General features: G+C 41.5%; 1 protein-coding gene across 4 annotated transcripts in view; it reads left to right on the top strand.

The window, feature by feature from the left end:
- Positions 1-14115, top strand: part of GALNT7 (polypeptide N-acetylgalactosaminyltransferase 7) — a 124755-nt gene that overhangs the window by 88009 nt on the left and 22631 nt on the right. For all 4 annotated transcript variants that reach the window (XM_055087356.1, XM_024130814.2, XM_024130815.2 and 1 more), the window contains exons 3-4: positions 9574-9740; positions 13896-14026. In XM_055087356.1, coding sequence (XP_054943331.1) covers positions 9574-9740; positions 13896-14026 — 298 coding nt within the window. The remainder of the gene's footprint in view (positions 1-9573; positions 9741-13895; positions 14027-14115) is intronic.

The raw sequence follows: 14115 nt of genomic DNA, 5'->3' as shown, positions 1-14115 counted from the left end.
GGGATGGGGAGGGGTGGGAGGGAGACGCAAGAGGGAGGGGATATGGGGATATATGTGTATGCATATAGCTGATTCACTTTGTTGTGCAACAGAAACTAACAGGGTATTGTGAAGCAAGTATACTCCAATACGAAGTTCTATTAAAAAATAAAATAAAATAAAAATAAGTTACAGGTGCAAACCTGTATTGGTTCATGCCCCTGGCGTCGTTTACATCCGTGCCATAGCACCCAGATCCTTACTCCTGGAAGTGGTGGTTGTCTCAGCTTAGATATATTGGTGTTTAAGCTGGTGCTTCTGTAAAATCAGAATATGGCATGAAAGCTCGTGTGTGAAATGAGAGTCCAATATAGCTAGAAGCATATGGCTTCCACTGTGAAATATTCTTTCTCTTTTCCCAGGGAGTTTTGGAGAAATGTACAAGAACATATGTCCAGTACTAGGATTCCCTGCCAGATTTTTTCCCTAAATTGTGGTTTGACATTTCAGATCATTAAGTGGACACATCTGTCCGAGTATGTTTTCCTTTTCAAAAAAAAAAAAAAGATCATTTGAAGACAGCTACCCAGCAACAAGGTCAGCATTCTCAGTTTGCCCTGATGCAGTTGGCATTCTCAGCCCTGGAATCAGGCACAAGTCACTCCACAGAGCTGAGTGCAGCCGTCTGTTCATGGCTGTATATCCCCTGGGTGTTGAGCAAAAATAAGGAATTCATTTTCCTGTTTGTTTTTAAGTATATATTGGTGAGTAATTCTTGGTAAATCTGTGGTTTAGGGGAAAGAATCTTAAAGGCTTCGTTTCTAAATCTTGCCTCTGTCACTAGCTGTGACTTTGAGCAAATCATGTGGTCTAGCGGGGCCCCCGCAGGACTATTCAGGTATGATCGTGTATGTACCATACAAGCTAGTAGAACTGCATTTCCCCAGCCTGGGATGCAATGGGATGACCGTCACTAATACGAAAAATACCACTTATTTGGCTCAAAGCCACTGTGCTAGAATTTTAGGTCCCTCAGATTCTTCCCAGCCAGCTCTGGAGTCAGCTGTTGAACACCCTGGGATCGAATCTTCCCAGACTCCTCCACACAGGGGGCTTCCTGTTGCTGCGTACCAGCCAGTGCTCCCCAAACCCTTGGCCCGCGGTCCCTGGTGCCACTCTCGTCCCCACCACAGGGACAGAGTCTCCCCGTGGAGCCACTCTGGCACCTGCCACCTGTGAAGTACCCATCTTCGCGGAGAGCATGCCCTTCACACTTGCTTGGCTTGTCAGTACACTAAATAAGCCAGAGCATCAGTGAGGAGGCAGGGATGGAGCTGTTCTCGAAGCCGTCGTCCAAGGTTCCCGCCCCAGGGTTTTTGTACACGATCCACGGTTGCTGCAGAGGCCAGCAACCATGTAACCTTAGGAAGCCGCTGGCTGTTTGGAGCTGTGAATTCCAACTGCGCTGTGACTGTCTGATGGTCACGGACAGCTGAGCTGTCATGGGTAAGGACTGGACAGCTGTCCCCCACTACTTGTGGGGATGCCGGGAAACTGCCTACCAGAGGAGGCTAGGGGAAATGGAAATAGGACAGATACAAGCTTTTCAGAGAGCCTGGGGCCACAGGAGGCCACCAGCGATCTGGGCAGATAACGGTCCTGCGGCTTGTTCTGTGAAATACATAAAGCAGTGGTTTTTGTAGCTTCCTGCCTTAGGAATCAGCCGTGATGAGCTAGAGAATTTCTGGTCCAAGTCAATCTGCTCTGCTAAGAATTTCCCCTTTTTCTCCAACACATTGGTCACTTGGACATGAAATAAACCTGAGCCCCTCAACTCTCTGCCCCAGAAGAAGAAGTTGAGAGGCAGCTACCCGGTTGGAACCAGGGCACTTGCTTAAAAGCTTGCACACGTGGCCAGCGTGTGGTTTTTAGTTGAGACTGAGCTGATTGGGAGTGTGGACCTGATAGAGATTACAGGTGTGATGAGCTAAAGCCACCCGTCGTCCCTGCCTTCATACCGTTCCGGTTTCTGGCCTCCCAAATGTGGCACCGTACGGAGTGTGCCAGAGCAAGCATGGCAGACGCCGTGCTTCCTCAGTTACTGAGTTTCATCCTGAAAAACTTTTGCATAACCAACCATTAATCCTGTGTTCATTGATTTTGACTTTCAACCCCAATGGAGCACAAGTTAAAGATTTATTATTCTCCTTTTCATTAATATTTAATTCGTTAATGAAGAAAATGTGTGGTATGCTATGATATAGTACAACATTGTGAAGAGGAGTATTCCTAGAAAAATTTTTGAAATCAAATCAACCAATATGTATTGAATATTAACATAATATATGAAAACACTGTTCCAGCTGTGAGCAGAACTTGTGGTGATTAGCTGACCTTTTCATCTTGGAGGAAGAATGGGGTTCTGTTAGTACAGACTTAATTTTGACCTTCAAGGGAAAACTGACTGATAAGAAGGGTTGATAAGAACATTGGGGAAAAATAACTAGACCATCCTAGAGTTTCTAATAATCAAGAAAAGGGATACAAGCTCTTCAAGGCATAGAGGTAGAGTTTTGAGAAAATGATTAAATACAGAATAATTTTTCATGCTTCAATTTTACGTGCCCAGTCAAAAAAAAGAATATATTATCAAGAAGGGAATAGTCTACCTGGGGGTGAGAACAGGGGACCCAAGGAAGAGACGTGGTCATTGTACCCACAGCTGTCCATGGGAGAGGTGGCCTGAGTCTGAATTTAGTCTGTTCAGCAATCCCTATTGTGGAAGAGCATACGTGGAGCTTTCAAAACCAGCGAGATGATCAGATCTCAGGCTCACCAAGCAACCTTCCAACTGTAACCAGTTTTTCATAGTCTGCTGAATTCCATATTATTTATTGATAAAGCTTAAATACATAAAGGCTTTATGTCAAACTAAAGATGTTAAAAAACCTAGCTGGGAAGGGAAAATGGAAGGAAATTGTTAATAGGCATGTCATTTTTGGTTATGAAATCTACTTTTGACCTTTTAAGTTATAGAAAAGTCACTATGAAAATTCGTCATTCCTGTCTTCTGATACAAGCACCTGGCACCACATAGGTGCCATGGAAATATTCTGTAAAAATTACTTTTAAGAAAAACTCTGCAGGATAAACAAGGTCCTACTGTATAGCACAGGGAACCATTGTCAATATCCTGTGATAAACCGTAATGGAAAAGAACGTGAAAAAGAATGTATATAAATATGTATAACTGAATCACTTTGCTGTACACCTGAAACTAACACAACATTGTAAATCAGCTATAAGTATGTGCGGCCACAGAGTTCTGCAGTAACTAGCGCGGAGCACGATGCCCTTGGTGCTGAGGGTTTTTAAGCCCTCTTGGAAAATGAAGTGCCAGAAGGGAGAAACTACTCAAAAGTCTGTGACAGAACCCATCCATTTCAAGGTGGCATCGTGTTTCCGTTGGCCCTCCTTCTTCTTGGAGCTTATTACAGATTTTATGCCAGTAAAGTGAGAGAAATGCTGCAGAATGGGGGTCTGACCTCAACACAGGGTGCTTCTCTCAGCACCGAGTCTCCTGGTCCAGGCTATGCATTGTCATCGGCACTTGCCTGCGCGCTCTCCCGGCGGCCTCCTCTCCCAGCGCAAATGCCCGCCTGCAGTGCACGTCCCCCTCCCGGCTGCTCCCGTGCCCCCAGGGGCTCTCGCCCTTTCTCCTGTAGCCTGGGGGGGGGGCGACAGGAGGGTGACGCGTCCTCGAGGTGTTGGCGGCAGTTTGCCCGGTACCCGCCATCCCTGCCACCCACACTCCTGGCTCCCAGGTGTACTGACCTTGCTCACCTGCTGCCCCGCAGCCTGTGGGCCCCTCCCCACGCCTGCCCCCCTGTGGGCGCTCATCTCCCCTCCGGCTCTCATGGGCATCCTCTGAGCCCGCGGGCCAGGCTCCGCCTTAAGCCGTCCACCCCGTCGTTTCCCTGACGTCGCCTTACTCCTTACGTGGTGGCTCCTGGCAGCCCTGGTTCTTAACTCTGTTGCTGACAGCAGGTGGAAACGTCTACGCTCTCTGGCTCCATCGAGAGCCAAGGAGACTGCACAGAAGAGGTGGGAAGGGACTGCTTAGCTCCCCTGCCCGCATACCCACAACCTCATCTCTACCCCATGCTGCAGCCTCCCCGATGGGCCTCTCCCCTAAAGTTCAGAAAGGGAGGCCGGGCTTGAGCCCCTCCTTCCATCTGCTTTTATTCTAGTCTATCGACTATCTGCTCTGTTTTGGTCTTCCTCCAGATTTTCCCCCTCTCCTGCTAGAAGAGCATCTGTCTCCACCTGCCATACGGACTGACTGATTCTTGACCGTACCTCAAAATAGTTGGACTGCGGGGTGGAGAGTAGACATTACGCAGAGGAGAAAACACATCTAGAGGCATTTCAAAAATACCCTTAGAGCAATTCAATAATATTTATGGAGCAACTGCTCTGTGTTAGATGGTGGTGAGCAAAGCAGATGAGGTTCTTGTCCTTAATGAGCTTACAGCCTTGAGCCTTTTGTAGGAAGGATTCCAGGCAAGGGCGGGTGTAGAGATTTATGCGTAAGGATGATCATTGTCTCCGTGTAGAGCCAACGGAAATGTCCACGAGGAAAAGGTCACATGAATTATGGAACAGCCAGGAGTTCCCTGGTGGCCTAGTGGTTAGGATTCTGGGCTTTCTCTGCCAAGGCCCAGGCTCAGTCCCTGGTTGGGGAACTGAGATCCCGCAAGCCACGTGGTGCAGCCAAAAACATTTATTAATTTAAAAAAATTATGGAGCAGCCATACTTCGCAATGTTGTGCAATAGTTACAAAGAATTAGATAACGGGATAAAGCTATACATACTCGCATGAAAGAAGAATCTATACCTACTCATCTGAATATATCTGTATATATCTACAGACATACATTTATATGTCTGCATGAGCATAAAATGTCTAAACGCAACTAGTAACAATGATTTCCTCTAGGAGGTGAGATTTGTTGGGGAGAGGGAAGGGGGCAGCTTTTACCTTTACTTTATACACTTCTATATTGTTTGGATTTTGTACAACAAAGTGTGTATTGCTTTTGTAATTTTTTTCAATTTTATTTAAAACAATTTTTTATGCAAATTTTAAAGGTAACTTCATCTGTGGTAATTACAAAATATTGGCTATATTGCCCATGTTGTACAATACACCCTTGAGCCTATTTGTCTTATACCCAACAATTTGTACCTCCCTGCCCCCAATATTGCCCCTCACCTGTACTGGTACCCACTAGTTTGTTCTCTATATCTGAGTCTTCTTCTTTTTGTTATATACACAGTTTGTTGTATTTTGTGGATTCCACATATAAGTCATATCATATGGTATTTGTCTTTCTCTGACTTATTTCACTTAGCATAATGCCTTCCAAGTCCATTCATGTTGCTGCAAATGGCAAAATTTCATTCTTTTTTATGGCTCAGTAGTATTCCATTGTATGTATGTATGTAAGTATGTATATGTGTGTGTGTTTGTGTGTGTGTATATATATATATTGCTTCTTCTTTAATCATTCACCTGTTGATGGACACTTAGGTTTCTTCCATATGTTAGCAATTGTAAGTAATGCTGCTATGAACATGGGGTGCGTGTATCTTTTCAAATTAGTGTTTTTGTTTTTTTCAGGTATATACCCAGGAGTGGAATTGCTGGGTTGTATGGTAGTTCTATTTTCAGTTTTTTGAGAAATCTCCATACTGTTTTCCACAGTGGCTGCACCAATTTACATTCCCGCCGACAGGGTACAGGGGTTCCCTTTTCTCCACATCCTCGCCAACATTTGTTATTTATGTTCTTTTTGATGATAGCCATCCTGACAGGTGTGAGGTAATATCTCACCATGGTTTTGATTTGCATTTCCCTCATGATTAGTGATGTTGAGCATCTTTTCATGTGCCTGTTGGCCATCTGCATTTCCTCTTTGGAAGAATGTCTCTGTTCAGTTCTTCTGCCCATTTTTTAATTGGGTTGTTTGTTTTTCTTGATGTTGAGTTATATGAACTGTTTATATATGTTGGATATTAACCCCTTATGAGTCATATCATTTGCAAACATTTTCTCTCATTCAGTAGGTTGTCTTTTCATTTTGTCAATGGTTTCCTTTGCTGTGCAAAAGCTTTTAAGTTTAATTAGGTCTCATTTGTTTCTTTTTGCTTTTATTTCCCTTACTTTAAGAGATGGACTCGAAAAAAAATATTGCTTTTGTTTGGTAATTTTTAAGACAAAGAAAATAGGAAAAATATATACCAAGAGTTGTCGTTACTGGCACATAACCTAGTTTACATCTTTGGAGTTATTTCCAAACCGTACAGAGGTGAGGGAAGATGGAGAAATTGGGAACACACTCTCTTCCAGCTCTTGTCCCCTTGTCCTGTAGGAATGCAAGGTAGCACATCCAGACCTTCCTTCCGATGGACCGTCTGCCCAAGCAGTCCCTGGGACAGGAAGGGGTCCCCTGTGGGCCCCTCTCGTCTTCACTTTCCCCCTTCCCCCCCACCTTCATTCCCTCTGTTTCCAACTCCTTGCAGTTTCCCATTCAAAGTCCTCATCTGGCTCATTTCCCCAAGCTGTCATCTTTTTCTTTTTTTTTTTTTTTTTTTTTTTTTTTTTGTGGTATGCGGGCCTCCCTCTGCTGTGGCCTCTCCCGTTGCGGAGCACAGGCTCCGGACGCGCAGGCTCAGCGGCCACGGCTCACGGGCCCAGCCGCTCCGCGGCATGTGGGATCCTCCCGGACCGGGGCGCGAACCCGGTTCCCCTGCATCGGCAGGCAGACGCACAACCACTGCGCCACCAGGGAAGCCCTCCAAGCTGTCATCTTTTGCCTTAGAAATCAGCAAGTTCCAAATCTCCTTCCATGACTTAAATATTTTCACCAATTCTGGTGTCTGTTGTAAATCAAAATCTGTGCCTTTCCCATCCAGTTCTGCTTCTTTAGGCCCAGTGGTTAGACTCAGGGAAGAAAATTATTGCCTGAATCTCCATCAGAGCGTTTGCTTGTTTTTGCAGTTGCGGGGAGGGAGATCATTTGTCCCTACCCTTTCAAAATTAGACATACCTGCCCAGGTTAGTTTCTCTCCAGAAACACTCATCACATCTTCTTTCAAAATCTGCATCCCTCCATTACTGTATTTTTTAACTTGGTACTCTGAAAGAGCATGTGGCCCCTCCCAACCTTGAAAAGCCCTCTTTGTTGCTGAAGGCTACCATGCCCCCACCCCCTTCCCCATTCCTGGGGTATCTCCAGGCCACAAAGGGCAGGGAAGAGGGGGAGGGGACAGAGCTCCCATCACATAATAATAAGCTCGATGTGTGCCTTGTATTGACATTATATTCAATGTCAGTATCAGTTCTTAGACCTTAGATCAATTCTTAGCCATTCATAGATAGGTATAGCTAGTATTTTTTCTTTTTCTTTCATTTTACTTTTAACAAGATTTCTTAGAAACCCAAGATAGCCTAGGTTTATGTCCTGGCTTCATTACTTTCTAGCTGAGTGATCTTAGGCAGTCATTTATCCCTGACCTCAGTCTCCTCCTCTGTAAAATGGGGACATTAATAGTACTAACCTCATAGTGATGTTGGGAGGTTAGATAAGTTAATAAAAGTAAAGCACAGAGAATAGTGCCTGACACATAATAAGTATATGCTGGTATTTGCAGTTATACTGCAAATGCCCTTTTTCGTAACTTTTCCTCTTCAGTTTTTTTCATATTTTAATTCTGTCTTCCAAAGATATAGATCTTCCGTCTATTCATTTTTTATCTGAATCACATGCACACAATTCATTGTGTGCTTTTATCTTTTCCTCCCCACTTCTTTGGTGTCAGTACTTTTAAAATCATCCTTCTGGCCTCACCCTCACCTCATGGCTCCAGGATGCCTTCCTGCCCACCTGTCTTGAGGTTGAATGAGGGCCACCTGTCAAAGCACCATGGTTTCCCCACTGTCACACGCAGAGAAAGTGCAGACATTTGCTCCGTGTCTCGCGGTGGGCTTCATAAGGGCAGAGACTATGTCTGCTCCTTGATGCTGAGCTAGTGTCTAGCTCAGAACGTAGCAGGTACTTACTGCTCCTTTAACAAGAAAATGCAGATGTAAGAAATAAGATTTAATGGATTCCAGACTCAGTCTGTATTTCTATAAAAACCACCTCTAAGAACACAGACAACTGAGAACTACGTTGAAAGGGAAGTAAACACCCGGAGAAAACATTGTTTGCATCTCTGTTGGGCCAGGTCCTATTTTAGATAATGGTGGTATAGGTTATCAAGCTGATAATGTTAATTGCTGCATTTATGGTTTTAAATTTAATCTTGGGAACAAGCTCTTTTACTCCTCCATGAAAAGCTTTGGGATTAAAAAAAATCTTTCCCTTCCACTTACCAAGGAGAAGGTAATAGGCACCAGATGCTAGTTCTGAAAGCTAACTCCTGCAGAAATAACATGGGTCTCAGATTGTTCTCATTCATCTGTCGTGTTCTTACTGTCTTGTTCTTCTCCCGTAACCAAACAGAAGAAAGTGGGTGTGTGTGTGTACATACACACATACATGTGTATACACATATGCTTGTATATGCGTAATATACACACAACTGTACCTCGTTATTGGGAGATAGGTTCCAGGACCCCTTTGGATACCAGAATCCATCCGTGGATACTCAAGTCCCTTATATAAAATGGCATGGTATTTACATATAACCTATACACACCACCCTCCTGTATACTTTCAACCGATTATTTATAATACCTAATACAAGGTAAGCACTATGTAAATAGTTGCCACGGAAGATTCAAATTTTGCTTTTTGGAACTTTCTGGAATTTTTTTCCAATATTTTTGAGCCACAGTTGGTTGAATCTTAAGATGCAGAACCAGCAGATATGGAGGGCCGACCGTGTGGTGGGGAGGGGGGTTCTTGGGTTCTTTCCAACTAGAAAACGGTTTCTGGCAACTTTATTCCTGCTACGGTTATTTGAAGTAATTTTGCGTAAAACAGCTAAAGACCCTTTAGTCAATCTAATAACTCTAAACACTATTAGAACTTGGTTTATTCATCCAACAGTTAATTTTGGAATGTCTCTCGTATGCTGCACTTCAGCCCATTTCATGTTTTTCTGAATGTTTTAGCCATATTAGAACAGGACAGCTTTCAAACACAGTTATACAGTGGTTTATTCACAGCAAGTGAAATAAATCCCTTGCTCAAGTTTTCAAGCAGAAAATAAACTGAGGTTGAAGTCATGGAAAAGAAACCTTAATACCATCCCCAGCTGAGAAGCATAAATTCACAAATTAGTTCTCTTTGTCACAATAAGTGCTGGTTGGTGAAGAAGTAGCTTGAATATGAGTAACTTCATCTCATACCAGCTTCTCTCTTCTACCTTGGGTTTCTGTTAAAATATAAAATGTATTTCATTCACTTACCTTAGTTAAGTCAATAATATTTAATCCAATCAGAAGACATAGTCATAGTACGTTTGGAACCAAACATTGCAGATTACCTCTGAATAAATATGATGAAATGTTCCTTTTGTAGATGCAAGTATTGGCATTATGATGAAAACCTGCTCACGGCCAGCATTGTCATCGTCTTCCATAACGAAGGGTGGTCCACCCTCATGAGAACAGTTCACAGCGTAATTAAAAGGACTCCAAGGAAATACTTAGCAGAAATCGTGTTAATTGACGATTTCAGTAACAAAGGTAATGGCTATGGAATCGACATTTTGTCTATAAAATAATTATTAGCAATTGCAAAAAGGTGATCTCAAAATAGTCTTCAGAAATTAATAATTAGTATCTATTGATAGCATCTATTATCAACAAGTTGGCACTATGCTAAACATTGTATGTGACTTACTTTGTTCTGACAGTAAGGCTTGTGATACATGTTGTTCATCTTCATTTTGCACTTGAGGCTCAGAGATGTTAAGTAACTTGCCAGCGGTGACAGAGATAGTAATTAACAGCTGCATCCAAATCTATAGGCTCATTAAGTCTGTGTATTTAACCAAGGTCTTATACTATACCAATTCTTTGGGCATTGGGTTTTATAAAAATTTAATCGTAGAGGTAATTTATTGAATGACTGAAAAAATGCAATGGCATGTATATTGTAATGCCACCCAAAGCTCCATCCAAATCTATATACTGAAACCTATATACCTGTTTAATAGCTTGTATTTTGCATTTCCGTGTATTTTGAATTTGACCAGAAACCATGGGCTATTTTTATTTATAAAAGAAAGTACCTACTAAAGCTTATTTTGTTCTAGATTTGATTTAGGATATTGAATACAAGGAAATTGTGTTTTATTTTTTTACTCTCTTTATGGAGCAAGCTCTAACACATTTAGGGAGACATCGGTTAGTCTTGGTTCAACTTGGCTAGAGAGAGATGGAGCAGTGATTTTCCAGATAAGTGGGGTTTTTTAAGTTAAAATTTTTTTCTTCAAATAGATCCATTGTTGTAAGCTGAATATATCTTCTTATTGACATAAATATCAAAAGATAGATAATGCTATAGCTCAGACCCCAAAGCAGCATGTAATTATGCTGCTAAAACCCAAGTCTGGGCAGTTATTTATTCTTCTTTGCTCGTCATAAAACTGAGTTGAAACCTTTGAAAACTGACCAAAGAGCACAGACAACTCAATAACAACAGGATATCTGCTTTTTGGCAAATGAGTTTTGCAGAGAGTTTTTGTGTATAAGTAGTGATACCACTAGATATAATGTTAGAAAAGAAGTCAGAACATGGGCAGCATGAAAATACCATTCAAAATGGCTTTATAAAAGCTTTCTCCAAACTTAATTTAGAACTCTTGCAGTCTGGATAAACCTCTGCTGTTTTTGCAAGGACACAACCAGAATCTTGATCTTGTATACATATATTAGCATGGAGAGAAACAGAAATATGACCTACCACTTTCTTCAACTAATCATTTTTAATTACAGCAGGGAATGTATAACTTTAAATTTTCAGTCATCAAATGCCTTTAGCTTAGACATCTTGGTTGCAATTTTCTACAATGGGATCATTTTCCTTAAGAATACTATCCCTGTCTCAAATAAATATTTGAAAATATGTTTTTAAGTGATATTGTTGGTGCCAACAATGTTTTAGATTTAGCAAAACTTAAGTCTACAAAAACAACTTGGAGAAATCCCGCGTGTATGATTGTACTGATTTTAAGAACCACTATGTTATTAATACAAGTTAAAAAGCTCAGAATAGTCTTCAAAAAAAAAAAAAAAAAGTGAAGATACACCAAAAGGTGTTTCCCATTCTAAAATCTTGCTTTCTTGCTTGGCCCGAGGAAAGAACAAAATTGGGGGCTTAAGTGTTTTGTCCAGTTTACTTTAATTTTTTTGTGATCAGCGCTTCTATTGTTACAAATCTCTAACAGCCTCTTGTAACACATTTTAAAAGCAATTACATATAGGGTCTGCTTAGCTTACAGCGTGGGGACGGTCATTGACTGGGGCTACTCTTGGACAGAAGTACAGAAGGTCTTTACTCTTCCCAATTTCAAAACACCCTTGAACATCTGTCAGTCCTATCCTCAGTAGAACTATAGAGCATTTGGTAAATCTGACTTAAGTGAAAACTTGGATTGTTTTCTTTCCCCAATATATTCAGTAATTAAAACTCTAAGTTATAATTTTTCTTTTAAAGACAAAATACTTAACTAATTTATATAAAACCTCACAAAAGAGTTGGCTGCTCAGAACCCTCGGGTTTCTGGAAGTTACAATGTCCTCAAAACGTAAGGGTCTGGGGCCTTTGAACAGAGAACACTCCTCTCCACCTGTGCACTGGGCAAGGGGCTACACGGACCACGTGTCCTCCTCGCAGCACTCAGGGAAGGAAGCTGCGGGAGCACTTCCGCTCACAAGTGCACATCATTTCCGCCTGCTTCTCATTGGCCACAGCAAGTCAGGTGGCCCAGCGTGCAGTCCGGGCTGGGGCTGGGGAGGATTGATCGTTCCCCAGCAGGGGCCGTGCTATTTCGGAGCACTCATCTGTCCACTGTAGTTGAGACCCAAGGGCAGCCAGGGTCATCGTAACTAGAATCTAAATTCAAAGAGCACACCATCAACTCGTTTCTGGCCGTAACAATTTATTTTAGATATATTTAGATCACATATCCAAAAAAGTACCTAATGCAAGTCAGAAGGGGCTTTAGAAAAAAAAAACTTAGGACTGTACAGAACTAAAAAAAAATAGGAAGGTAAGAGCTTTTTTAAAAAAAAACAACAGCAACAAAAAAACCTTATATTGAAGGGAAAATTACCAAGACTTTCTGGGGAAACATTGTAATTCAGCATGAGAATTTTATTTATAATTCTCATTAAAACTGGACACCAAAGTATAGAATGGAAAATTTTTTCTTCTCAGTTTTGAATACACATGTGTGGGTATCTTGCTAATTATAAGCTCCTTAAAAATGAGTAAAGTATTAAGTGTACAGCCTGATTTGCCCATTTAACCACTGGCTCATCACTAAATACAGCTGTTTTGGGGTTTGTTTTTGTATTCATGGGCCAAAATTTTAAACAACTTAAAAATAATTTTTGTGTCTTCAAGAAACATCTTTAAGGATCCAGGAATTAGTTGTGGCTGTGATGAGTCAGTTTCATTGGCTCAGAGTGATACAAACAAAAACTGTTCTCTTGCAACTAGGAAGCCAAGATGGAAAGTTTGGCAAATGTATCTTATTTTTATAACACAAAATTTTCTCTACCAAACTGCAAACATATATATGTGTGTGTGTGTGTGTGTGTGTGTGTGTGTGTGTGTGTGTGTGTGTATATATACATATATACACATGCATATGTGTGGAAATTATATATGTATTTATTATATAAATACGTAAAGATTTATTTATAAATCTATACATACACACATATATACAGACACTTGATGCTTAAAATACAGAGAAAATGGGATCTTTTATTGTTACTTGCCAACTGGGTGGGAACTGTATTCATCACCACACCAAGACTACTCCCTTCATCACTGATTGTAGTAGAAAGATGGCTCAGAAACAAATATTAACCTATACCCTGTGTGGATCCCAAAGGCCATGTAATGTTATTTATAGGCAGTACATCTTCAGAAATCCTGAACCACTGCTTCTTCCAAAAGCAAAAAAACTATTGTGCCTGAAAGCTTCTAGATATGATATTAACATTTGATTTTTTTTTCAGTTTTCATGTCAGTTGGCATAGTCATCATTTATTTAATGTTTAGAGAGAGGTTTGATAATTCTCAGGCTAGCTAGTCCACTGTAGGTATATTAAGCTCAAAATTTAACTCGAGTGATACACTTCACCTTACTTCCCTATACATTTAACATTCAATATGGTCTGTGTAAAATTACTGAGTACTCAAAGGACCTGTCGCCTATCCTCATCTCTTGAGAAAAATAATAGTTTAAGTGGGGACTTCCCTGGTGGTGCATGGTTAAGAATCCGCCTGCCAGTGCAGGGGACATGGGTTCAAGCCCTGGTCCGGGAAGATCCCACATGCCGCGGGGCAACTAAGCCCGTGCACCACAACTACTGAGCCTGCGCTCCAGAGCCCACGAACCACAACTGCCGAGCCCGCGCACCACAACTACTGAGGCCCTCGCGCCTAGAGCCTGTGCTCCGCAACAAGAGAAGCCACCGCAATGAGAAGCCCGCGCACCACAATGAAGAGTAGCCCCCGCTCAACACAACTAGAGGAAGCCCGTGCACAGCAAAGAAGACCCAACACAGCCAAAAATAAATTAGTTAATTTAAAAAAATAGTTTAAGTGGTTTATTAGCCATAAATATAATTTACAATGTTGAATGAATTTTTTATTCATAGAACACTTAAAAGAAAAACTGGATGACTATATTAAGCTGTGGAATGGCCTAGTCAAGGTATTTCGAAATGAGAGAAGAGAAGGTTTAATTCAGGCACGAAGTATCGGTGCCCAGAAGGCTAAACTTGGACAGGTAGGACACATTTGATATCTATTATGTCAACATTTTGGATTTGGTAACTAAAAGTTCATCTACATTTTTCAGTACCCATTTAATTTTTA

This window comes from Physeter macrocephalus, chromosome 9, assembly GCF_002837175.3.
Source record: "Physeter macrocephalus isolate SW-GA chromosome 9, ASM283717v5, whole genome shotgun sequence".
Taxonomy (NCBI): Eukaryota; Metazoa; Chordata; class Mammalia; order Artiodactyla; family Physeteridae; genus Physeter; species Physeter macrocephalus.
This window is presented reverse-complemented; position numbering and strand designations above follow the sequence as displayed.